Source organism: Bicyclus anynana, chromosome 5 (genome assembly GCF_947172395.1).
Source record: "Bicyclus anynana chromosome 5, ilBicAnyn1.1, whole genome shotgun sequence".
Classification (NCBI taxonomy): domain Eukaryota; kingdom Metazoa; phylum Arthropoda; class Insecta; order Lepidoptera; family Nymphalidae; genus Bicyclus; species Bicyclus anynana.
This window is the reverse complement of record NC_069087.1, coordinates 5,962,508-5,989,755: the sequence shown is the minus strand read 5'-3', so window position 1 is coordinate 5,989,755 and position 27,248 is coordinate 5,962,508. Positions and strand designations below refer to the sequence as shown.

Sequence of the window (27,248 nt, the reverse complement as noted above, 5' to 3'; positions counted from 1 at the left end):
TCTCGATTGACGAGACAAAACCGACTCAACAAAAAGTTCATCGACGAATGTAAAATAGCGGAATCGCATCGCGAGACCGCGTACGGTATCGCATCGTATACTTATTCTTTACGCGAAGTACCTATAGGTATCGATAATAAGTATCGCATATTATGATACGCATCGGCGGTAAAACACAATGATCGGAGCGGGCGATACCTGCTAATGTGGTTGGAAGAAACGGTCAAATATCTTTACAACCGCAGAACTATATGTAAGTAGGTACCTAAAGATGTTTCAATATCTCGAAGGCAAACCACGAGGTTACCCAAGCCCTCTCTTGACATCGCAATCTGGGAGCCAACTAACTTAAAAAATCGGACAGTGAACTTTATCGCGGAAAGCTGATCCAGGTCTAGAAGTACGACACTTAATCGAAGATTATGTAAAAAAGAACTCTGACTTTTAATCACTCCAAACCCAATAACCCTCAAAATCTTTCAATGAGGTCGCTTAGATATGCTGAGCAGTTAAAAAATATCGTAAGTAGGTAAACTTTAATACCGGCTTTAGGTAGATACCTACCTACATATCAAATATGAATGATCGGATATGCCCAAACTATGGCTCGGAATCTAAAGTTACTAGCGGACGACGCCGACGATTGATTAGGTACATTCTCGTATGTATACCTGCCTGGCACAGACTTTATTTAGAACTTATAAAGACAAACAATTCCGTCTAATACTCGCCAATCACCATGATGTCATGCATATAGCGACCAACACACGATCACTTTTATCGGATGCCTTGCTGTTGCTGAAAGCACGTGGACTTATTGGAGAGTTAAGTGGCTAGCAATACATGACTATATACAATACATACTAGAATTATATGATTCGTGATTTCGTAGATAACCATTTACGCAGAGCACGCAATGGAAACTCTCAAAAATCAATAGGGATAATAGGTATTTCCCAGTTTTGCAATATTTATCTCTGATGCTTCGCTTCTTTTGGACGTAGCGTGATGTTACCTATAAGCCTTCCTCGATGAACGAACTATCCAATACTTAAGTTTTTTTTTAATGGAACCTAATAGCCTGTCTAAATTAAACTTATCTAGAATTGTCGTGTTTAATTAGAACTTTGAAAGACGAACAATTCCGTCTTACATGGACTTAAACTCGATTTTTTTCATGAAGCAATGTTCGATAAACACTTCAAACAAAGCAGCTGCAGACAGTCAAATTGTGTGACAAAGGCGTTTCATTAGACGAAAAGTTTGATCGTTTACGGCGTACTTAAGAATTTGGTGTGCTTCCAGGAGAAATGGACAGACAGTGTATACTGTGTGTACCTACTGTATATAGGAGATACGTCCTTAAGAATTTGCTGGAAGCGACAAATGGACAGACACGTGTACTTATACCTACTGTGTAACGAAGTTAGCGTAAAGGAAGTGCTATTTAAGCCAGACGGCACGCGGCGTTGTTGTGAAAGAAAAACAAAAACCCTGTGTCCGGTTTTGTTTTTCCTCGCCGCATGTCGGCCCAAACGCTTTGTAGGAAATCTGATTCCGGAATTTCGCACGTCATAGAACCAAAAAAAAAATTCAACGGGATTTATTTACCTAAGTTTGTAGACTTTAAACTTGTTGCCTTGGTTTCCATCACGATTCAATTTCTAATCTAATCTCTCCAATTTCTTAAATGGAATACTTTAACCGACAAGACAAGTTTTATGTTTTTCAAATTAGATAGGTACCTACCTAACTATATAATACGTACCTCATAGAGGTAGGTACAATTTAAGTAGTTGATTTTCTAGTCAACTTTGCTGGTTGTTTACCTGCCCGAACATCTTAGCATGTAAATAGAAACTATCCTATAACATTTTCAGGGGAAAATGATAAGTAGAAGAACCTGGAAAGATCAAGATATTGGAATTTGACTAAAAATTACTGTATTAGCAGTTTTGCGCACTTGACAATAGCGCCATCTAACCAACGTTTACTGAATTATTTCGTATTCCGCTTGGTTGTCCGACAAGTTAACGTAGTAGCTGCAGATATTCAAAATGATCTTACAAATAGTAGACATCAATCTCATAAACTTGATTTCTTTTTGTTTAGACAGCCTTTTAAATATTAACATTACGATGTTTGTTGAGAAGCGTACGTATTTACGGCGCATTTTCGCTCAACACGGTCTGCTCGACGCTGATTGGCCGGCGGTAATGGCGGGGCGCATGCGCTCTCGACGTGGGTTCGGTCAGCGCCGAATACTGGCGCGTTTGCTTCGAGATACCAGGGCCACAGCGCTCTGAAGGAGTTTCTATACTAGTGGTTCCTCATTATGGCAATTTAGACCGTATCACGTTGAAATACGGATTTATTTCCTATATCGGTAAAGCCTCATTTATGTTAAGCCGTTTTGACAGATAACAAGATCGCTTCAACGTAAAATAGCCTCTATCAATGAACTAAATAAGGTTGAATATAGAATTTGAAGACGATTATTAAGTAGTTTCCTAAATTTGACACGGGCGCTTGGGAAGCCGCTGGGATCTTTGCAGTTGATGAATGTGAATGGTGACAATGAATAATGAAGCAATGAATGAAACAATAGACAAAGGCTAATTAATATAATTAAAATAGCTCTCTACAACTTTTGATGTTCATTTTTCTTTTAGCAGGATAAGATTTATGATACTGGTTAAGGAGGTGTTAGAAAGGTGTGATACTGTAAAATGGAATAGAAACCTACTAGCTACCTATTGTGTATTCTTGTTCTTATGTATTCTGTGGTTTCACCTAATTTTGAGTTTTCGTTTACTTACCTAATTGAACTACCTACATGGCTATTGGTTCCGTTTTTCGATAAAGATTTATAGATTAAATATTATGTAAAAATAAATTTAAATGTTTACGTAAAATGTATCTAATATCTGAAATCCTAGTACAAAATATTAAAATTAAGCAGTCATGGCGTGCAGCACAAGACCCTCCTTTAGGCATTTAAAAATTAACCAACCTGTTTCCAAATTATGGAAAAAAAATATAGGAAATTCAAATTTAATAGTAGGTATGCCAGTTTATTACTAAGACGGTAGGTACTTACCCGTAGGTATATGAAATACAAAACCAACAATAAATAAGAAGCCAATGCTTTTTGGGGAATCAACGGAATCCTAATAGCATCGCAGATGGCGCCATATCTGGAATTTATCTTTGTGTTCGATAGATGGCGTTAGCGGTAGCAAATTTAACAGGACTAAAGCAATGACGTAGATTTATGTCTTAGAATATCTACCGCAGTTATAAATAAAACATTATTTATTGCTCTTACAGACTTACACTCCATCGCAAATTAACTATGTGATAAGTATGGTTGCACGTTCTAAATCTTTTTTATTTGCCTTGGTGCGTTGGAAGTGGAGGTTAAGTAACGCTTCACGTTATTAAATAATAATAGGCGATTTTCTTTAAAAGATACATAATTTTCTAGTGTCAATAGGTACCTAAAGTAAGCAGCAAATAAAGAATCTACTTAATTGTGGTGAGTTAGAGCAGAATCAAGATTTTTAAACCTATTGAAGATCTGCAGGGTTATTATGCATCTCAGTGTACCATTCAAATAATAAGTAACTACAACGTTTTTTAACATATTTTTGTTTATGCAATCATCTAACACTGAAATAACATATCTAAGTATTTTAATTTTACGTAAAGTAGCAGTATTGAAGTGGTAATAGGAAGTAGTAAAATTAATTCAACGATAAACTGGTATTTACGTGAAATCGTCGTTGAAATAAGCATATTAGATGATCGTAAAACAAAAAATCATTTCCATTTGATGTAAAATGACGTAGTCAAGATCATTTCATTGTAATAATTATGTTAGATGATCACGGTTCCGAAAATAGGATGAAAAAGATGTAGTGACTTATTACTTGAATGATACACCGATAATTACCTGGCTGGCTGACCAGAAAATTACTAGTTGATTGAAGACAACTAAAGGTAAAATTCTTACATTTCCTATTAGGTATATACAGGCATTATCTAGTGAGCGTTTTATGGTGTTAGGCACTTTGGTAGAGTAGATACTTAAGTACTTTTCATATTGTGAAAAATCAGGCTAACACCGTCACCTTGAGGTAGGTATCTACATATCTACCTTCTTACTTCTATCTACTTAGAAAATAAAATCTATCGTATGTACCGTTATTATCAAAAGGATTCGTTCGCTGCGTCGTCTGTTTGTACGGGATAAACTTGAAAATTACTAAATGCGGTTTTTATCAATTTACCTATATTATTCTCACTACTTAACGAACACACCTCGTACAGCATCGAAGTAGAGAACTAGAGATTCAAGTCCACAATTCAAGTGGAAGTAGGTTTCAGTCTATTACTAACTATTATGGAGGAGAGAGAGAAGAGGAGGGGAGGGAGAGGTAAGGAGTCGGAGGTCCATATTTGTACGAAGTGTCTGTCGCAATGCGTTAAATTAGAGAGGCAATCAACGTTTGTGAAAGGCGAAAGCATTGTGAAAAAACCTGCATACATATCTGAGAATTTTTTCAATTTTGTGGGAAAGAAGAAATTAAATGTGTGTGTGAAGTCTGCCAATTTGCATTGCAGTATTCCAATATTAAATATTTGTACCTATCATTTATAGGGCAATATTTACCTAAATCTCTATAATCTACATGTTCAGCATACATCGAAAGAAAAAGCTTTGACCGCGTCTAAAAATCTTTGACGAACTTGACTTGAATGTTTTGTGCATTTTGCGTAGATACCTATATTTTACACAAATAGAGAGTTGGTTTGACGATATTCTTAAGCAAGGCATCGAGTACATTTTCAAATTTCCTGGAAATGTCCTTGACTAAAATTTACTTAGTGCAAAGTAGTAGTTACTACTTAATACTTTACCTGTGTAGGTATTCTATACAAATATAGAATACAATGTCAAGTTTATCCGTTATCACTCAATCAGAATATCTAACAAAAGCAAAATGTGTTGCAACGTCGCCTTTCCATTCAAATGGTAATATTTCACAAAAGATACTGTGAAGCGTGTAGTGCATGGAGGTAGTCCGTGGAGACGGCCTTATGATAGGTACCTAATTATTAATCTTAACTATTGTGGTTCAGTACTACTTTTTAACCCCCGACGTAAAAAGAGGAGTGTTATAAGTTTGACGTGTCTGTCTGTCTGTCTGTGAGCTATGTTGCCACAGACAGACAAAGCCAAAGGGTTGAAGCGATTTCAATTTATTTTTGTATTAAACGTGGCAAATGTGTGAGTGTTCTTAGACATGTTTGATGAAAAGCGGTTGAGCAGGTTAAAAGTTGTGGGGGGTGAAAGTGGGGAAGGATAACCGAATGTCTGCAAATATATACGAATGGGGTCTCAAATGAAAGCTCGCTGAAAGAGAATATTGATGACTCAATCGAGAGTGTTCTTAGCTTTCTTGGATGAGAAAATAGGAGGTGGGAAAATTAGGACATGGAAATCCGATATTGGTATAAAAATATTATATTATATACTTAATAAAAATATTCACATATTATGATGATAGAAGGATAGCATAAAAGTTTTATTTTTTTGGATTTCATTTTATTTTTTCAGAAGTTTAATATTTTTCTATCTTGAATCAGTTTTTTTCAATGCTGTAGCTGTGAAGATAGGATTTGAAAGATTTGATTTTCGTTAAATATTGCGGATTAAATTAATTACTTTAAGTATTTTAATACAATTTAACAAATAATGTTTTATTTGTTTTTTATAAAAGAAGCATTAAATATTTTTCTTTTATTATTTAAAAAAATTCCCGATTAAAAAAAGTCTTGTAAAAAAAAATATCGAACTGAAGTGTACCATCATTTTAAAAACTTGTACACTTATCGAGGTTTGTAAATTGGTATAAAACTTGTGTCTACTCTGTGTAATTACAAAGTTACTGGTAAAAATGTATGGAAGGTGCTGAATTTTCAATAACTACCTACAAGAAATAAACTTTAAAGGGTGCATATTCCTACTTTTTTCTTCAAAATATATTATAATATCTGCCTACTTGCCTAAATTTACTAATGCAGTTACCTATTTGTATTGACTTAGTATTAAGATTGTTTATTTAATTAACTAGCGGACGCCCGCGACTTCGTCCGCGTGGAATTCAGTTTTTCACAAATCCATGGATTTTCCGGGATGAAAAGTAGAATGTGTTAATCCAGAGTTAAATCTATTTTCATTACAAATTTCAGCCAAATCGCCGCAAAATTGACAATATTTCACACAAAATTTCATCACCTATTTTATTCCCTTGGGGGTAGAATTGATCAAAATCCTTTCTTAGCCGGTGCCTACGTCATAACATCTACCTACATGCCAAATTTTAGCTCGATCCGTCCAGTGGTTTGGGCTGTGCGTTGATAGATCACTATGTCAGTCAGTCACCTTTGAGTTTTATATATTTAGATGAGGCATCTCTGTTTATTTTATGAGACTCACGTCACTACGTCGATCCTGGTCATCAACATTAACATCTGAAAATGATAGTTATACCAACCAACCCGCATTAAATCGGCGTGGTGGGTCAAAAACCTCCTCTCCTATAAGGACTGTCTCCTCGTTATATAGACCAATTAAATAGCCTGATAACGATTATGAAGAATTTATTTCGTAAAATGCTCTATTAATTGAATAAACATACATTTTGACATACCTACTACAGATCTGTTAAGTAAGAGTAATTTTTATTAATTTTTTTTTTCAAGTTTAACTAAACTTGTACGAATACACTGTAGGTACAGAGTTTACATTTAGTTCAATTTCTCGTGCAGGTCATAGTGTCAAGTGACGAAAAATGTTATTTTTCTCTGCTTAGGTAGACCCATCGACAAAAGTTGCAAATCGGTTCTTGCTGTTAAGTGGTTACGACCACTTAAGAACATTTTCATCACCAAAGTATTGCAGAGATTTGCGAAAATTTGTTATCAGCCCCAAAATAACCCCACATTAAAACTATATCTGAAGTAGGGTGTCTTAAAAGGTACAAAACCAATAAAAAAGGAGATCGACCATTTTTGACCAAATAACAGAAAAAAAATCACGCAAATAAAACTTCTATTTTGTTTAATTTTTTGTTGAAATCTTGCATTTTACTTGCCCATATCTTGTTTATGCAACTGTCATTTAAAATCTATTCAGTCGTCCCAAAGAATAGCCCGAACAAACAAACAGACCAGATTAAAAAAAAACTTCATTATATTTTAAAACCTATCATGTAAATAGCTATATACGCTTGAAAAAGCAGTTATTTTTAAATAAGAGACTTACATTTCAACTTTATTTATATGTATTGAAAAATTACACTAAAGTCCAGCCGCTAAGATATTGCGTTTCTGACTGGTCGTGCGAATGGGATAAACATATTCAACTGCAATTTTATGTTTCTCTCTTATGTTACATCGCCCATTTAATCACGACCTGTCAAAAACGCAATCTCTGAGCGGCCGGACTTTAATTTTGACATTGTAACGGTTCATTTGCCAAATTTTTGGCCCAAAAACGAAGAAACATGGTCGGTCTCCTTAAATAACGGTCATAATGACTTACCTTAGCTGCTTTGAGGACCAATTGGACGCTATTGATTATAATATTCTCTATTTAAGTACATATGTTTTGACATACCTACAAAACAATCAGTTACATGCAAGAATCGGGTTAAGTTATTCTACTAACACAAGTATTATTAAAACATGCGCATTCCATAGGAAACGATGACAAAACATGCAAAGACTCAGGTTAGTAACAGACACGGCAGGTCACAATAACTTTTGGCCCCTCTATTGCCAAACTTGTTTACTTTCAACTGAACGTGATCTCATACCATTCACAAGATCTCATTCCTTACGGCCCTCAGTCTCCAAACACAAGCCCGGGGGTGAGGGGGGATAATAATAAGGGACGATAAAGAAACGTGCACTCAAAAGGCACCCAAAAATACCCTTGCGATAACTCCTCAACAGCTGCGCGCGATTACAATGCTTGGATTAAAATTTAACACCAAATTGGACCTATATTTTATACATTCCTAGTCCTTTTAGGAAATATTTCCTTAGATTTTTAAAAAGTAAGATTACCATTTTTTTTAGATGTCTGTACTTTAGAAATTCGAAGTTATTATTAATTTAGTTAAAGTATTTTGAGTTAATACCTACGTAGGATCCAGACCTACTACTTACCAACAACAGAAGCAATGTGCCCTTTAATAATTTTCAAAAGAGAATTTAAGATTTAGTAGTAACTTGCAATTCAAATAAAAATCTATAAATGATTTAAAACCAAACATCACCACTTAACACTAGGCTTTAGGTAAAACAAAACATTAGTCCCTATAGGTATTTATGGGCCTTACCTAATCTAGTTAGTAACTACATGCCCAACCATCTACTTATTAAATGTTAAGAAGAAAAGAAAAGCTGCAATAATAAGGTAATATGTAAATTAATTTACTTCTGTTTATCACTTATGAATTCCTGATATCATCGATGCAACTGAGTTAAAACTTTAGTGTGAACTTCCTGAATTTATAGAAAACTGCATTGCACTGCAAGTATTCACATGCAATGCCTAGAAACTTCTTCCGCGAAGTTGCATATAACTTGGTTGAAAAGTTATTACTTTCAGTTGAAAACTTAAGACTGTTTATTAACTATACTACCAAGACTATACTTATAAAGTAAGAAAAGAGTTTTAAAACAACAAACCTACATTGGTAAATATAGATTACAGATTAAAGATTACCTACTAAATATACCTACCTAAATTAATATCAATTTATAGAGGATGGATAATAAATTCTTTCCTTAAAACGTTTAGTGTGAGAATATTCAAAAAACGAAACGGGAATGTAATGAAAGATTTATCATAATAATAATATGCCAAAGATCTAAAACTAAATGTGAATTACTATAAACTTCTTTCCATAACTTGACGAAACTTAGTTAAGGGATTTTTAACAACAGTTCTCTCATAACTTTCTGTTAATAAATAGCTCAAAGTTCAGGTTAGTCTTTTACGAATTTGTCTACACACCACTACACTAAAGCATGCAATTTTTCATCAACAAAGCGTAATTCAAGCGAGTTTGTTTACAATACAAGCGAAGCGGTTTTATTGCGACACGACTCGAGCGCTGTTTGCAAATAAACCAACACCAAATATATTAGGCGATGTGTGATCAGTTGATCGGATGGCAGTTTTGCAAGCATGTATTGCCGCGTACGCTTTCGCAAAAGAATTAAGCTCACCTTTCTAATTCTCTTCTTGGTGATCCGCTCAGCGGCGTAAACGCTGTCACCCAGCTCCATCTTATGCATCCCCAGTTTGGATCCACAAAGTTGTACCAAAATCCGAAAAGCAACACTGCAATCCAAGTTACTGTGATCCGTATTCACTGCATCCAATTTGTAGCGCACCGCAATCCGTCACACATTTCTCTATCACGATTCACACTCCACTGTCACTGTTCAAAGTTGCCGCGAAACGGTCCTTGTGGTGGCGCGCGCAGCGACGTCCTCTCACTACAAGATCGCAGAAGCAACTGAAGTAGGGGGAGGCGGCTCCCGCCCCGCGCGTCTCGCGACCTCACGCCGCTAAACCCCGACAGAGTGCGCCACGCATTCACCCGCTCGATATCTGTAAACAAGTTTTATTTTCATCAGTGTTTCGGATTTTCAGACTACATCGCGATATGCGATAATGTGCCCACTTCAAGCAGTTGTATGGTTTCACGTACTGCGTAACGGCTAGCAATGTACTAATAATTATTAATTAATCACGCTTACATAATTAAGTATATAAGGGAAATATAGGTATTTATTATTAAACATACTATAATTAGTTAAGTATATCGCAGTAGGTAATCGTTGATCATCAATCCTTATTGTGTGTTATCTCAAGTAATATTGTTATTGGCAAAGCGACAAATGAGTTCGTCATTGAAATTGTTTTAGTATGGTAGGTATATTGTCGGTGAATGCGTCTCGCTCGAGTCGCCGTGCGGCGCGGCGGGCGATTCCCCACGGCGCGGTGGAGGCACGGGCGCGAACGCGACGTTGCCGCTCTGCGCCAGCTGCGAGAGAAAGACCGAGCGCCTACCCTATTATTTACGCGCGGCGTTGCCGTACCGACCGGCCTACGTTGATTACGAGGACACCGCTTTTACGTTCGATCATCCGGCACTAAAACGCTGCCGTATAGCACGAAATTCTCATGATATCACAAGCTTTATTATATTTCACTCAACTTGTACGTTATTACAAACATTTATTGTTATTATTTACGTTAGTACCTGAATATGTCAGCTGAGGTCCCCTTTCACCAAACTATGCACACATTCCAATAGGCAAAGCACTTAAAAATGTTGTTACTAGTCAATACCGGTTATGTATATTATGGCTGAAAACGACGACGAAAACAACCAGACTACAGCACGCACGTTTAGTAACTAAGGCATTTTCGGTCGTATCGAATCGGTTCGGCATTCGTGAAAGGTCGGTGTTTAGGAGCGGGGGCGCGGGAGAGGGGGGTGCCGCGAGCGAATGAGATCGGGTGGCGGGCTCGGGCGGCGGGAGACGCACGCGGGCGGCCAATAGCGAGGCAGCAAGCCGCGCCCCGTCCGTAGTGGACTGGCCGCCACCTATCGCCCTCTCGCTCGTCTCGAGTGCCGTGCTGCTGGATCCGCGCTTTGTTTTTTGTGACGAGCGGCTCACATAGAAAAATAAACGGACATTTTGGATTACGTGCGACGCGAAGGGTCTCCGGATGCGGGCGCGGCAGGCACATTTATTTATTCTGTCGGCGTTGCACTGGGGAGATATGGAGCGATAAATATACACAGCTTGCCTCACACGTCACCCCGATACGAGCAGGATTTTCGATAAGTCGTTTCGACGTTTGATTTATGGACGTTTGGTTTCGTGGTGACGTAGGGTAGGGTTAGGTACCTACCTACCTACCTACCCATGTGAACTACATCGGCAGCTATCAGAGTTATCAGTTTCAAGATTGGTGAGCTGTAATTCTTCTACCAAATCGAATATATTGATCTGATATGATCTAAAAATATAGCCGTTTTCAATAGATAGGTGTGTTCTATCGGTCTACAATCTGTGTTCTATCAGTTATTTACTTAAGGCGACGTCCTGTTCTATTCCTACCTACCGAAATCAATAAAGACTATGAAATATTATATTACTTAAGCACTTACTTATCTTAAATTACAGCTAAGCAAATCGCCGATATTTCTTTCATTCTATGCGTAAGTACCTACTGTGGTACCTTGTTGACAGGATGAGCAGGAGCGTGAAAACAAACACAAGTTAGTGGTAATTCGCCGTAAGACGTAGTAAAATGAACTTCAACCGTAGGCGATTCGTTTCTGTTGGTAGGGTGGTAACAAGCCTAAAATTCTACGCACTAAACAGACTTAGAGAATTACCTTAAATACCTTTAATCCGAATCCAATTCGTTTCCAAAGCATTTAAGAAAAATCTAAGGTTTTATGTTCATATAGACTTTATTACCGCTTCAAAAGGTAAAGTAGGAATCAATGTAGGGGTTTTTTCATGATAAGTACCTACTTAAGTCAGCCATTGACGGTCAATTATTCTCACGTTTCTGCAGCGCAAACGACAGCGAAGATGTTTCATAAGTCGAGCCGTCATGCACGCAGCGACCAATACACGATCAGTTATAGTCGTGGGTGCTGAAGAAACGTGAGAATAGGTAATTGATCGTCAATGGCGTGCATTAGATAGGTTATACGCTTGACTACAAACACACCTAACACACAGAGACTCAGAAAAGTGAGCTACTTACGTAAGGAGCTTGCTAATTACTAGTTACTTAATACGGATGCAGCTTACGTAAAATGGGTGCCGGTGTACATAATAATGGTGCCTCTATGGAAGCAACACTGTTATCATGTAGGTACTTTGTGCCTATAGGTACAACAAGGTGCCGGCTACATACCTAAGTAGGTAATACTGTCTAGTTTGTTACGTATTTTAAGTATGGCAGTCCAGGAATTTTATATACCTACTGAAGAGGAGGTTTATTTTACAGCGCGCTTGCCTATCAGATACCTACCTATTTATTCTTGTCGTGAAAGTATTCAAATAAGAGGTGACGGGAAAACAGCCGTCGTAAGGGTAGGTAAGCCAAACTTTTCCTTTACCTTACCTTACCTTGTCAGCCGATAGACGTCCACGCTGGACATAGGCCTCTTGCATGGACCTCCAAGCACAACGATCTCGAGCCGCCAGCATCTCAGCCATAGGTACTTTAACTTTACGCGAATTGTCGTGTCCGGTGGTGTCCACTGCATTGCGATCGAGTCTGCTCGAGTCGCGAGAGAATGTATTTACTCATGTCTGATGATGTCTCAATTTTTCTCTATAGATATAGGTACCTATCGAATTAGGGCTCTCTTACACGAGCTGCACGTTAAGCGACTGCTGACGTCGACATGTCAACACTAATCATTTGCAAGCCTCAACGGTAAGAGCGGTCGGACTCATCACCGAGGGGTGGTGGTTCGATCCCCGCCCCGTTGGTCTATTGTCGTACCCACTCCTAGCACAGTTTTTCCCGACTAGTTGGAGGGGAAGGGGAATATTGGTCATATTATAAAAAATATGGCAAATATTCTTTTTAAAACAAAAAAAAATGATCTGCGGCAGCCTTCGTTAATTTTTTTATCTAGTTGCAAAATGGATTTCGAAAAAGAAACACGTTACTTATTTCTTTTTTTACTGCATGTAGACTTTGACAATAACGTAAAAGAAAAGAACCTATGTTATTTTTTGTCATCTAGAACGAGATGAACATTTTCACTTTATCCACTTTTACGAGTAGGTACGAAGAAGGCAAACTATTTTCGAATGTCAATACTTTTTTGACGAGCTTACAGCTATTCCGAAATGCTACATGAAGCAATTGAACATCGATTTCGTCACTGAAGTTCATTTTGAAAGTCCACAACGCGCTAGCTCTCTTGGACTATTTGCTGTATATCTACAAAATGTCGGACGCATACGTTACAACAGCAAGCGTCGCTAATAGGTTGACGGCAGCAGGCGCCCGACGTATAGAAGAGCCCTTAGACAGAGTGCAAGTTTCATTAAATTACGCGCGTGCTCTCTTGGACTATTTGCTGTCTATCTACAAAATGTCGGACGCATACGTTACAACATGCAAATGTCGCTATTAGGTTAACGGCAGCAGACGCCCGACGTATAGAAGAGCCCTTAGACAGAGTACAAGTATCATTAAACTAAGCGCGTGCTCTCTTGGACTATTTGCTGTCTATCTACAAAATGGCGGACGCATACGTTACAACATGCAAATGTCGCTATTAGGTTAACGGCAGCAGACGCCCGACGTATAGAAGAGCCCTTAGACAGAGTACAAGTATCATTAAACTAAGCGCGTGCTCTCTTGGACTATTTGCTGTCTATCTACAAAATGGCGGACGCATACGTTACAACATGCAAATGTCGCTATTAGGTTGACGGCAGCAGGCGCCCGACGTATAGAAGAGTCCTTAAACAGAGTGCAAGTTTCATTAAATTATGCGCGTGCTCTTTTGGACTATTTGCTGTCTATCTACAAAATGTCGGACGTATACGTTACAACTGCAAGCGTCGCTATTAGGTTAACGGCAGCAGGCGCCCGACGCATAGAAGAGCCCTTAGACAGAGTGCAAGTTTCATTAAATTACGCGCGTGCTCTTTTGGACTATTTGCTGTCTATCTACAAAATGACGGACGCATACCTACATTACAACATGCAAATATCGCTATTAGGTTGACGGCAGCAGGCGCCCGATGTACCTATAAAGCCCTTAGACAGAGTACAAGTTTCATTAAACTACGCGCGTGCTCTCTTGGACTATTTGCTGTCTATCTACAAAATGGCGGACGCATACGTTACAACAGCAAGCGTCGCTAATAGGTTAACGGCAGCAGGCGCCCGATGTACCTATAAAGCCCTTAGACAGAGTGCAAGTTTCATTAAATTACGCGCGTGCTCTCTTGGACTATTTGCTGTCTATCTACAAAGTGGCGGACGTATACGTACAACATGCAAATGTCGCTATTAGGTTGACGGTAACAGGCGCCCGACTTATAGGAAGAGCCCTTAGACAGAGTGCAAGTTTCATTATTATATTATATAAAAATTTTAATAAAAAAAATTCAACCGACTTCCAACTCAAAAATAACCTAAACTAAAAAGTAAAAAATAACATCTTACCTATGTGCTACCTTCTGATCAATTTGAAGGCGGTGCCAAGCCAGTGATGTTTCAATTTAAGCCGTTTAAATGACGTAATTTCTGTAGTTCTTTCAGAAACGGCTTTAATTAAAACACTGGATTGGCACCGCCTTCAAACTGATCAGAAGGTAGCACATAGGTAAGATGTTATTTTTTACTTTTTAGTTTAGGTTATTTTTGAGTTGGAAGTCGGTTGAATTTTTTTTATTAAAATTTTTATTTTTTAATTTTTAGTGTTAGAATACCTACGGAGTGTGAACACTTACTTAAATCTTCTTACTTAAATCCTACAACCCCAATTTTGAGAATACTACCTTAACTCATTTACAAAATTTCACTCCCCTTTTATATCCACTCGTATATATACTTTTATATCCTTCGTCTTCATCACTAGACCCTTAATACAGTGACAACCCATCTAGATGGAAAGTTCTCATCAATACTAATTTATCAAACCCAAACACAAGGTAGCTACTGTGAACCGTCGAGGAGTTCTCTTCACTCTCCTTCGTCTTCATCGCCAGACCCCTAATACAGTCACAAACCATTTAGGTGGAATGTTCTCATCAATACAAATTTATCAAGTCCAAACACAAGGTAGCTACTGTGAACCGTCGAGGAGTTCCCTTCACTGTCCTTCGTCTTCATCACCAGACCCCTAATACAATCACAAACCATCTAGGTGGAATGTTCTCATCAATACAAATTTATCAAGTCCAAACACAAGGTAGATACTGTGAACCGCCAAGGAGTTCTCTTCACTGGCCTTCGTCTTCATCACCAGACCCTTAATACAGTCACAACCCATCTAGGTGGAAAGATCTCATCAATACAAATTTATCAAGTCCAAACACAAGGTAGCTACTGTGAACCGTCGAGGAGTACTCTTCACTCGCCTTCGGCTCCATCATCAGACCAACTCCAGACCTTCATAAAATTGTAGTGGTTTAAAATACCTTATGGAAACACTAACAAACGCACTAGCCGTCTCTACAATTTTCGAAAGTTCCCCTCGATTTCTCCAGGATGCCATCATCAGATCCTGACATGAAAAAAATGGGACCACCCTGGAAGTAAACCCTACAAAACAAAAAAAGAATTTTCTAAATCGGTCCATAATTGACGGAATTATCGCTGGACATACATAAAAAAAAAAAAAAAAAAAAAAAAACATACATACAGCCGAACGTAGAACCTCCTCCTTTTTGGAAGTCGGTTAAAAAAGAAAGTATTTGTATAGAGTTCTTATAGTCATATTAAGAACTTAACTAGGGATAGTGTGAATACGAGGGTGATTTGGCTGATTGGTGTTTAATAAAGTGTTGTAGTGGGTAATTGATCAAATTATTTAGTGTGGGCATTGGAATACATGATTGTCCAGCAGTGGAGATGAGTGTTCATGCATTTTAGATGGATCATTTAAACCTATACCTAGTGTGACTTTGGTCACACTAGTATACCTACTGTAAGTAGTTTTTACTGTTGCTTAATTAATAGTAATACAACTCACCAGCCACATTGTCCTACAAATTGCATAGTACCTACGTTATCTCGTTCTTACGCTTAGAATGTTTTATTACCGTTGGTAACAGTGGTAAAAATAAAAGTTGAGTGTCTCATCAACATGACTCACGGAAAACTTGATAGTAGGTAATCTGTTGTAAATGCTTCTCGGATCCTGGATTAGATTGCCCACCATAGAAAGGTCCAGTGCCACCTTAGAATTCTGGGCTTCCGCTTTAAAATTCTATGATTGATTTATAATACTTACAAAATATACTTCAATAAAACCCGTTTCAAAGGCATTGGAAACGCTATATTGAGTGTCGACTCAATGCTCAGGGGCCAGGCCTACCCTAGGAAATAATCCTAGATACGCTAATGCATGTAGCTCATTTAGGTTAGCTTTTTAGGGTTCCGTAGTCCATAAGTAGGTATAAGTATAAAGTCGTAAAATAAATCTTGAAAAATATTTTTTAGCTTAAGTTAAAGGTACCTCCCTTACATGAAAAGTGGGGATTAATTTTTTTTACTCGTTTATTTTTCTCAGTGTAAGTAACATATTTAGTGTCCAATTTAAAAAATCGAGCTGCGCTTAACCTGATTTGAATTAGGAAGGTACACAAACAAAATAAGCGCGATAGTAGGTAACTAATATTGTGTGGGCAGCCTAAAACGGGGTCCAATATTAAAAAAATGGCCGAGCCATCCGACCGCTCATCAGAGGCGATCGTTATCTGCCGGTGATGTGTGGGAATTAATGGCTTAGAGAATACGTTACGACTGAATTTGTTAACCGACGTCGAATTGAGATGCTTTTATTGTTTAGGGTTTCGTCAGAGACGGCGTTAACATGTTAGACGCTTTGGGCACTACTTTAATGGGTTTATTGATTCCCAAAGATGTGTATGTTGTTAGAATAGTTGTTTGAAGAGTAGAACACTCTCTTGGACTTCTATTAAAGATATAAACATCTACTTCTTCTTCTGCTTGTGCCATCTCCCTATTTGCCTATCCTTCTTATAGTGCATATCCTAGGTAAACAAAGCTTAGAGCATCGCCGAAAGGTTGCCTGCCTATCAGTGTTCTACAGGATATATTTCGGGGAGTGCGCTCAGGAACTGTTCGATCTTGTGCCACCTTCGTTGTTTTACCAGACTGCTGCATCGTAGAGATCTGAACCGCTACGTTGTCGAAATTCCTCGGACGCGTAATAAGCGGTTTAGTTCCTCTTTCCTTATACGCTCTGCAAAGATGTAGAATGCTCTTCTAGCTTCAGTTTTCCCCACCACCTATAATATGGGTATTTTCTAGTCAAGAGTGCATAGGCATCTTCTACCACCTTAGGCTGCATCATCGCTTACCATCAGGCATTGATTGCAGCTAAGCTGGGTAGGTTTTAGTAAAAATATTAAATATTTACAAATACATAAAAATTCTAAGTCATCATCTCTTTTTCGTTTTCTAAATTTTCTAAGTTCAGTTTGATCGCGATTTTCTAGTTCAAAGACTTCGATGCCCCCCTGAGCTTGAGGGTCTCGGGTCATTGCACCGCCTAGCTTCTGGGTAGTTACACCATTGGTCACATGCCCGAAACAGTGATCTGGTTCTTATATTGAACTATTGGCGTAAGTTCTTGAGTCAACATGTAGGTAGGTACGTCTACGACCGTTCGTTTGTTCACCTGGATGCTATCTAAGCTATGGAACAGGTCATATTTGGAGTTTACAATACATACCACACTATCAGCCTGTATCCGTCTAATGCTGGACATAGGTACATATAGGCCTTCCGATCGAACGATCCTCCGCCTTTCTCATCCAGTCACTTCCTACTACCATTTTCATTTTGAATAAGAGGAAAATAAAACTAGTTGTTTGATGAGTCCATCAAGATTCATTTTCTTAAAATCGCATTGAATACCACACGGTTTTGTGCAGAATAATCAAGGGTTTCCTTTTATAACTTGCTCATTGTTTAGAACTCCATCTCTTTAGGACCGCAGTATCCATCGGTTCTTTAATCTATTTGCTCTAGTCTTTACCACTTCAGCTTTGTTCGAGGCGTTGACGGTAACTTTGGTTCTTTTAAGGATTTCCTCATTTCTGTAGCTACTTATCGACCACACAAAGTTAGATTCTAGGTGGTTAGGGTCTGAGTCTAAGTTTTTTTAATGAGAAAGTTAATAAAAGTAAAATAATAGCGTAATTAAAACGTTTTGAGGCAACAAATATCTATACGTATAACGTGGTAAAGTTTGTGTTATTGTAGGGGGTAATCGATCACGGGATCTATTGAACCAATTTTGAAAATTCTTTTACCACTAGAAAGCCACGTTATTTATGAGTGTCATATGCTATATTTTATCCTCGTATTCTCACGGGAACGGGAACTACGCCGGTGAAACCGCGGGGCGTTGGTTAGTTACCTACTTATAAAATGTTTATTATAGGTTCAATTCATAGTGTCATTTAGAGGAACAACGAAAATTCTCCCTTTTTTTGGAGTTGGTTAAAAAATTATCATTTCTACACAATTAAAAACATAATGGTACCAAAAGGCATTAAACACAAAGGAGTGTGAACAAAAAACACGGATAGTAAGTAAATTAAGCAACTGACAGCAGACAATAGCTCATTATCTGTAATCATCTGTTACCCAATAGATCATAAATAATGACAAGGTTTTACATGCGGCAGAAAAACATTACAATGGCTCTAAATAGCGAACACTAAGCTATATATTTTGTCGGGGATGCAATGTAAAATGATGCTTAGAAACAAGAAGAAAATATGAAATAGTAACTCTATCTTCTTTTATGTAATTAGGTACGTATACATTTCAAATTCTGCTATAATTTAGTTAATGAAGAAAATCTTTAATACCCCATATTTAGCTCCCTGTTTAGCACGAGTCTCTTCTAAAATGAGAGAGGTTAGGCTAATAGTCCACCACGCTGGCCCAATGCGGATTGGCAGACTTCGTAAAGAGCTAAGAAAGTTCTCAGGTATGCAAGCTTCCCAACGATGTTTTTCCTTCACCGCTTAAGACACGTGATATTAAAGCTTCTAGCGATCCTTGACATAAAGGTAGGTATAAAGTGGTATTACCTACCTACCTACCTAGGTGTAGGAAATGTAAGTGTTTCCGTAGGATTCGACTAACTTACCTATTACCTTTTTTTATGACGGCCTCCGTGGCGCAGTGGTATTATATCTAATATGAGACTTACTGTTTCTCCCACGTACTTCACATTTCCATGGGAACACAGGGATAAAATAAACCTATATGTTACTTCCTGAAAATGTAGCTTTTTATTGGTGAAAAAATTTTTGAAATCGGTTTTGTAGTTTTGAGTTTATTCGCTACAAATAAAAATATATCCTCTAAAATATTAGAGTAGATTACGGTAGGCAAAGCACATTAATAATAGAGTAAAAGAAATGCAGAAGCCTTAGAAATGATTTGAACTTGGAATCGAACTTGGAACCATACACCTATAAAAGAATACACGAATGCGTAACAGAGTTTCAAAAGTCATACCAACAACCACAACAGTGGACAGAGACACTATGACAAAGGCGAAGGAAAAAGGTTTCAACAACAATTAAACTGAAAACTCCGTCGTCCAAAGCCTCCCCTTACAATCTAAAAAAAAGCGCTTTAAAATTTGTCATACAACAACTACGAAACCGCTTCAAGAGTATGCAGCGCTTTTTTTGTACGAATCGCTTCGAAGCGGGAGCAAATAAACAAGGGTTTCGAAATCCCGCATTGAAACAGCGATTGATGTAAATTGCACTTAATTGTAATGTAATAAGATTGAAATTAGGTTGCTGATTAAATTCTTTTGTGTTATGTCTGGCTTACAGTAGGGGTTAGCAGTTGAACAAAATTGCACGCCGTATCCGAGCTGACAATAGGCGTTCTGGGAAAGAGCCGGTTTTTGCAATGCCTGTGCAAATTTCTCAACATTACAAAACCTGCATGTGGTTTTAATTTAAGGCGCCTTACGAAGACTGTGACAATGTTTAAGTATCTAAGTTGTATCATGTAAAATGAGCACTTGGTTAATAGGTAAGCATCTAGTGTCAAAGATTTTTTTTTTTGTGAAACGTTAATTTTGATGTTATCTTTATGAGTAGAACAGATACTATAATATTCGATTCATTTACAATTAGGTACCTATACATAAAAGTGTTTTAAATAGGACAAAATGATGAAAATCTTTTACCTAGGACAAAATAAAGAAATACTTAATGCAGAAATAATAATACTTCACTAACTTATTTTAGTTTTGTTTTAAGTTAGGTGGGTGTCTTAGGGTATAAAAAGACAGATAGGTACTAGTTAAAGTTAAGGTTAGGTACTTATTAGATGTAGGTATGTGGTAATGAAATTTTCTCAATTAAAAAAATGTGCAGCAGATAAGTTGCATTTTGTGTTCACACTTCCAGTGATGGTGCGTAAATAGGTAGATACAAATTATAAATTTTTAAATAAGTATTTTTGCACAGATATTATTAACTATCAAGTACCATGATCACTTGAACCGTCACGCTTTTTACGTGACACCATTTATGCGTGTATGAACCTATTAAATGTTGCAATATTAAAATATGAAAATTAATGCAAGGGAGATAATAACATAAAGATATCTAAGGAACGTTAATTACAATTTTAACGACATAGGCAATGTATCAGTTTTTTGGGTTGAAATTTCTGCTAACAATTTACACTTGCTTAATGGCAATCCGTGAGTTGTAGTCCTCATGTGTGAGAGTCGTGACCACCTCCATCTTTGATTTTGCTCCATAAGGTGTTGTGCCATCTTTTTCTATCTCCCAGCTGTTTGGTAGATGTAGACTCGAGTGTGGTACGGATCTGCGAGGCTATTCTGTAACGATATTTTTATAACTCGCAAGTGCGAGTTTCGAATTCATCTCTATCTCTCTCTGTTTAACACGATACTATAGAATCAGAAAGATAGCGGCGAATTCGAAACTCGCACTTGCGAGTTATACAAAACATTGTTAGAGAATAGCTGTTCTAGTCAGACCAACGCATCGGGCTGCGCTCTTGCAGCCTTTTTCCTTCCACCTTGCCAGTAATAACATTTTCTTTCAGATTGTCTGTCTTTCCTGGCAATGTGTTTAAAGTAGGTACTCTAAGTATACGTTTGAGGCAGGAGGTAGAGATGAGAGATCCTTGTTAGCCCCCCGGGTGTTATAAGTTTGACGTGTCTGTCTGTCAGTCTGTCTGTGGCATAGCTCTAGAACGGATGAAGCTATTTTAGTTTTTTTTTTGTATTATAGGTGACTTACGGGCGAGTATTCTTAGACATGTTTGAAGAAAATCGGTTGAACCATTTAAAAGTTGTGGAGGATGAAAGGAAAGTACAACGCAAATATTTTTGAAGGCGGTCTCTGAAAGAGAATATTGATGACTGGATCAAGAGTGTAATTAATTATTTCATGACATTCGGGGGTTTTTCAAAAATTTTTTTAATCTTTAACTTTGCGTATTTATGCAGTCCATGGAATCCGAATCATTTTCCTCTAACGTACCACATATTTAAAGAGTCTATTCGTTTGCGGTCTCATAAAAAAATGCGGAAGACGAGTGAACGCACGAGTTTGATCTTTAATGTTTTTAGCAAGATGTCTTTCCAAATTAACTACCATAATACCCAGTGCCTAACTAAGCAATTAGCCGGGCATTCTATCCTTAGACGGGCATCGTCAAAGAAAGTCCAGCGAATCATTGCCGTTCAACTAGGTAGGTATAGGTAGATACTATAGGTATACAATACTCGCGATTGAAGGGCGATTCGGAGGGTGTAGAATCAGGTCTAGCGCATGCACCTCCAACTTTTCAGTTGTGTGCATTTTAAGATATTAAATATCACGTGTCACAAACGGTGAACATCTCATCGTGAGAAAACTGAGAATTTTCTTCATATTCTGAGTGTGTGAAGTCTGCTAAATGGGTGGACTATTACCCTACACCCTCTGAGAGGAACCTCGTATTTACTCTACAGTGAGCCTACTATGGGTCGTTAATGATGATGATGACGAGATAACAATTAATTTAATTTAAGATGAATCGCTGAATTTATTTTGGCTGAATAGCGCAGTACCTTTGCCCTATTTTAAAAGAAACGAAACCAATAAAGTCTATGCCCCCGGAGGATAAATTTTGAACCCTTTTCGAATTTCGAATGCGGATAGGACGTGGAATGGAACGCAGCAGACTCGAACAGAGAGATAAAAATTCAGAACGAGTCACGGTCTGTCTTTTTAATAAAATTACGTTGTGAAGAGTCTTCGGTGAAGCGACGGGTGAAGCGAGGGTGCGCGGGAAAGGGCGCAGGGAGCGGAAATTGAAAAGCCAGCGGCTTCATAAATACCGTCACCCTACGACTCGCTTTTGGCGGGACTCGGCACAGGACTATTTTTGTTCGTACGACCACATTGCAATACTTACTTGCTAGGTTTTTATCCGACTGCAAGAAGGGCTTTTTGTTCATGTTTTTTATAAAGCACACTGACAGAAATGGATGTTCCACATAACTATTGTCATGTCAACATAAGATTTGTCTAACAATCTTTATGATTTTTTTATTTCTGTTTTTCAAAAGGAAAATTAATATAGGTATGAATTTGAATATGTTTAACGTAAGTTATGCATTGTACAAAGCTTTTATTGTAGCTACCTACCTGTATTTTAGCTACCAGTATAAAAAATAAGACATGGTGAGTGTAAAAATGTAGAAAAGTTTTATTTTAATTAGTCAATCGAAAAATTGCGGTTATAACTTGTTTTTTAATCCTTACGTATTAATCGCTAACCAAACAATATTCTTGTGTGTTCAACACAATAGGGATAATGAGAGTTTTTTAATTGTATATAAATTAATAGTATGCTAATAGTAAAACAATTTTGTGAAAGTAACAGAGTATCTGCGATCATAACTTTCGGAGCTACAGGGTTTTAAATGGTCAGATTTTGCGGATCCCTGAAAAATGCCCTATACAAAATTGTACGAATGAATGACGTCTTAGGTGCATCATGATCGTTAGATTTGTATGTGCGTTCGAACAAAATTGTTAATACCTTTGTTATTTGTGCGTTTATGTTTATTGTTAATTTATTGACAAATGTCACATTTAATGTAAGGAAGCTAAAACTGTATGAATTTTCATTTAATTACGATAAAAGATTTTTAAAAGATTTTGAAATTTGATAATCTTATTTATTTTGCAAATATCCAGTCAGTCTTTGCTTTTTATGAAACTCGCGGACGCCCGCGACTTCGTCCGCGTGAAAACTCGTTTTTCGCAAATCCTTCGGGAACCATGGATTTTTTCGGGATGAAAAGTAGGTAACCTATGTGTATCCAGAGTAAAATCTATTTCCATTAAAATCTCAGCCAAATCGCTTCAGTAGTTGCGGCGGTTAAAGAGTAACAAACAACCAAATAAACATCATACAAACTTTCGCGATTATAATATTAATAGTGGGATGCGAAAATTTATGCGAACATAAATGCGAGCGGTTAGTCCGAAATTGGAGCATCCAAAGAAAATTTGTAATTTGTAATTCACAATATTTTCCGAGAATTTCCTTCTAATTAATTATCGTGAATTCGGAGTGAAATGTTTGCTGGCTTTGTATAATTTGGTAAATATATGCGGTAAAGTTTGATTGCGGTTATTTTCCAATTACCAAGTCTGTGGTTAGGTACATATTGGTATTTTGATAGAGTAATAACTTATTTATACTAAGGTGAAACTGGGCAAGATGGCACACTAGGATAAACGCCTCGTTTCTAAAAATTGAACTATGAAAAACAAAAACAAAAAATAAGCACAGTAAGTACCTAAATCATTTTACAGTGATAATCTAGGGTAACATTTGGTAACATGTTAAGAGGTTCTTTAAAAAAAAAATATTCTCTAATAGATAAAGAGTCCGTGATGGCTACAAGATATGAAAGTTATAAAATATGACAGTTATTCACGTTATAAAATATGAAAGTTTGTTAGAGCTAGCTATATAATTATGCTCATAGGTATAGTGTATGTGGCGGACCTGATAAGTTTTTGCTTTGATTCATCCTGTTTTTAGCCAAATAAATCCGGTCACTTAGTAAAACCACCTTCGCTTATCCGTGATACAAATGATACCAACATCCAATGAGTTTACTTGTTTCACACGTAGGTAATTGGTATCTACCCTACACTAATAACTTTATCACTTTAATTAAAATTAATGCTACTGTGGTGGCACTGTAATTTAACGCTTTTCGACGGACAATTTTTAATAGACAGATACGATTTTTCTTAGTCTACCGTCTTTAATGATTGATTTCAACTTTTGCACTCTTTGGGCCTTATAAATTTGGCCACGCATTAATTCATTAGTCCACCCTTGCAAATCTGCGATAGAAGATTTGTAGACAATGAACGCAATAAAATACATGTTTCAAAATGTAGTATGTGGTCACTATCCGAAAGTTTAATAAGTTTTCATTAAAAACACTGTAGCGGAAATTTAACATTTCAGTGAAGGTCCTAACTTTTGTTTATGTATTTTGATTTTGACTTATACGAACTTCTTGCTTTAAGCCAGATAAATCTGATCACTCAGTAAATCCACCCGCGCTTATCTGCGATATACCATGATTCAGCCGACGAGTTTCCACGCGTAATTATTAATTATCACTGATTTCATTTAGATGATTAATTTCTGTCTACATAACTCAATTTATAGTAAGTACATATACTTATGTATCATGCCTCAATATAGCTTCGACAATTTCATTTAAATAGACAAATTTGAACGAACACTTTTGGATCTAAATGGTTCATCATACCTCAACCTACCCCGCTGAGCTTTTTCATACACAGGCACTTACCCTAAATTGACTTTCATTTGAATTTTGCGAATCTCCTGCTTTAATCCAGACAAATCTGGTCACTCAGTGAATCCACCCTCGCTTATCCGCGACACACTCGCTGTAATGAACGCAATGAAGTGCGGCCGTGATTCAGCCGACGAGTTTCCATGTTTGAACGCGTAATTGGTATAGACTGTTAATTAGTGGCTGTGGAACTTTTAGCGTTAATTAGATAGCAGTTTTATTGCGTGTTGCGTTATTGACGTTCTACTTGTGCGGTGTTTGTTTTTTATCGAGTTCAGAGATAAAACTATCGCTCTTAAATCATTTTTGACACAAATTATAAGTGAGTACGTATTATGTAGTAAAAGAGATAGTTATAAGTATGGATTTTTTTGAGAATATATCAGCTCGGGAACGCTAGTTTAAGGCTAGCTGAGGAATGTAGTCTGATGCTAGCCTTTATTACTCCTCATAAGTCAAGCTATCATATATTCTCTTCTCGGACCAAGGCGCGTTTGGAACCCTCGTAACTTTTATTTTAAGTTTTCGAATGATTATTATCACCATTATCTTAAGTTTAATATTATTACCTGACGTTTCGAAAGAGCTTGTAAACTAAGCCTATTTGAAATAAATGAATTTTGACTTTTGACTTTTATACAGAAAGAATTCTTACATTCCGACTAGTAGTTCCAGGGATTAAATTTAAACACAAAAATAAACAAACACACAAACTCTTTATCTTTTTAGATTCAAAGATATACATGAAGTTGCCATTAAACAGGTATACAAAATTGTTTAAATGGATACGTTTTGATTCAGCTTCACAACACTAGAATAAACTGCACTCCGTTATTGTAATATCGTTGGTTGTTTTGTATTAAAGCGAGAGGGTGGCCGCGACACACTTTGCCGATTAAATCGAGCAAACGCCACAGTTGGCTGCACTGCCCGACTGTCACAATAACTTTTACAATACCTACTGGAGACTGCAGTTATATGATGAAATAGTTTTTAAAAAGTGTTTTCTCAGTACAAATGCAACAAGTTTGCATTTAACTTGCCATGTTAAAACCTACTCGTATGTATGAGTCGAACATTGAAGCCAAATTATGATATTTAATTAGATTCAAATTTGGAACGGACGAGTGATGCTCCAGTACAGCTTCGAAAAGGTTCATAGCTAAATAAGTATGCCTAAACTACGTTTAGGAATGTACTTATCTAGATATTTCGCACATATACGTATAGGCTCTAATTACTAGCATTCCCATATAATATAAGCTTTCTTTCTAATATTGATGAGAGTTATTTCTGATGTGAAATCAAATACAACATTTTTATGATGAACCCATCTCTCAAACGGAGACTAGCGTTGCGAGCAATGACGTATACTGTAGACACTATATTATAAGTCGTTGGTTGCGAGGGAGTTTAATTATAACTTTAGGACCAACGATCTCCTATTAGGACATAGATCACTAAGATACCTATTAAGTAATGTGATGTGGATTGCAAAAGCCAAATCGTGAAAAGACCTATAACTACATACTTTAAAATAAATTGTAGACACAAATAAACTATTCTCTGAACTAAATATTTTAAAATGAATATCTTAATAAACTCAAGTAAAGTTATATTGTTAAATATTTCTGAAAATAGCATAAAGTAAAATAAGTACTTAGTAACTTATTACTTTCTGTTTTTTTTTATCATGTTTTGAACTTCGAGTCGAAGACGACTTATCTATCCGTTCGATACGAAACTTAAACCTACTAATAAATATGTTCCAATGTTTGCAACAAACTTATTACTTAATTAGTTTTCGAGTAAGTCCAATACTTTAAAAGTTATTAAAGAAAAGCCGCTGAAATAGAGATATTCATTGCCTGTCATAATTATTGTTCAAAAAGCATTAGAGGCATCAACTTAATAGTTATTTTTTTTTAATATACGTAACAGTGATAATAATTAGTTAGTTAAAAACTTAAAAGTAGCTTCTATCAAACTCCGTTATCTTCAAGCAGGTGTCTAATACCCGAAATTGCATCAGTTTTCACGGCCCCTTGCCGCGTACAAAGGAACTTTCTCCACCGCAGACGATTAATCCGAAGCATTGAGGCATAGACAATTATAGTGCTGCGGAGGAATCTAATTGTCGGCCACGCGCCACATGGCCGGCATATGGCGGCTAATGTGTACCGTTTATGGCTAAATAATGGCTATTGTATACACAGGGAATGGCGCGAAGATTTGCGTTTATTTGCAGGGATAATATCTACTTATTACCTGCCTGACATTTAATTTTTCTACACGCATATAGGTACTCAGTATTATTTATAGGTATAAACGAGTACAATATTTAAGGACGATGTAGATATTATTTCAGCATCGGCTCTTCGAACTAGGCTCCAAGGTGCTGGAATGGCGACCCCGCACCGAAAAGCGCAGTATTGGTCGACCCCTCACTAGGTGGACCAAAAACATTAAGCAGGTAACAGGGAG

At 37.1% G+C, this 27,248-nt stretch overlaps 1 protein-coding gene across 1 annotated transcript in view; it reads right to left on the bottom strand.

Moving 5' to 3' along the window:
- The window catches only part of LOC112052267 (polycomb group protein Pc), a 38,530-nt gene extending 28,018 nt beyond the window's left edge, over positions 1 to 10,512 (bottom strand). Inside the window, exons 1-2 of the mRNA XM_024091277.2 lie at positions 10,353 to 10,512; positions 9,310 to 9,697 (exon numbers count right to left, since the gene is read on the bottom strand). Coding sequence (XP_023947045.1) covers positions 9,310 to 9,378 — 69 coding nt within the window. The 5' untranslated portion in view covers positions 9,379 to 9,697; positions 10,353 to 10,512. The remainder of the gene's footprint in view (positions 1 to 9,309; positions 9,698 to 10,352) is intronic.
- Positions 10,513 to 27,248: the final 16,736 nt, after the last annotated feature.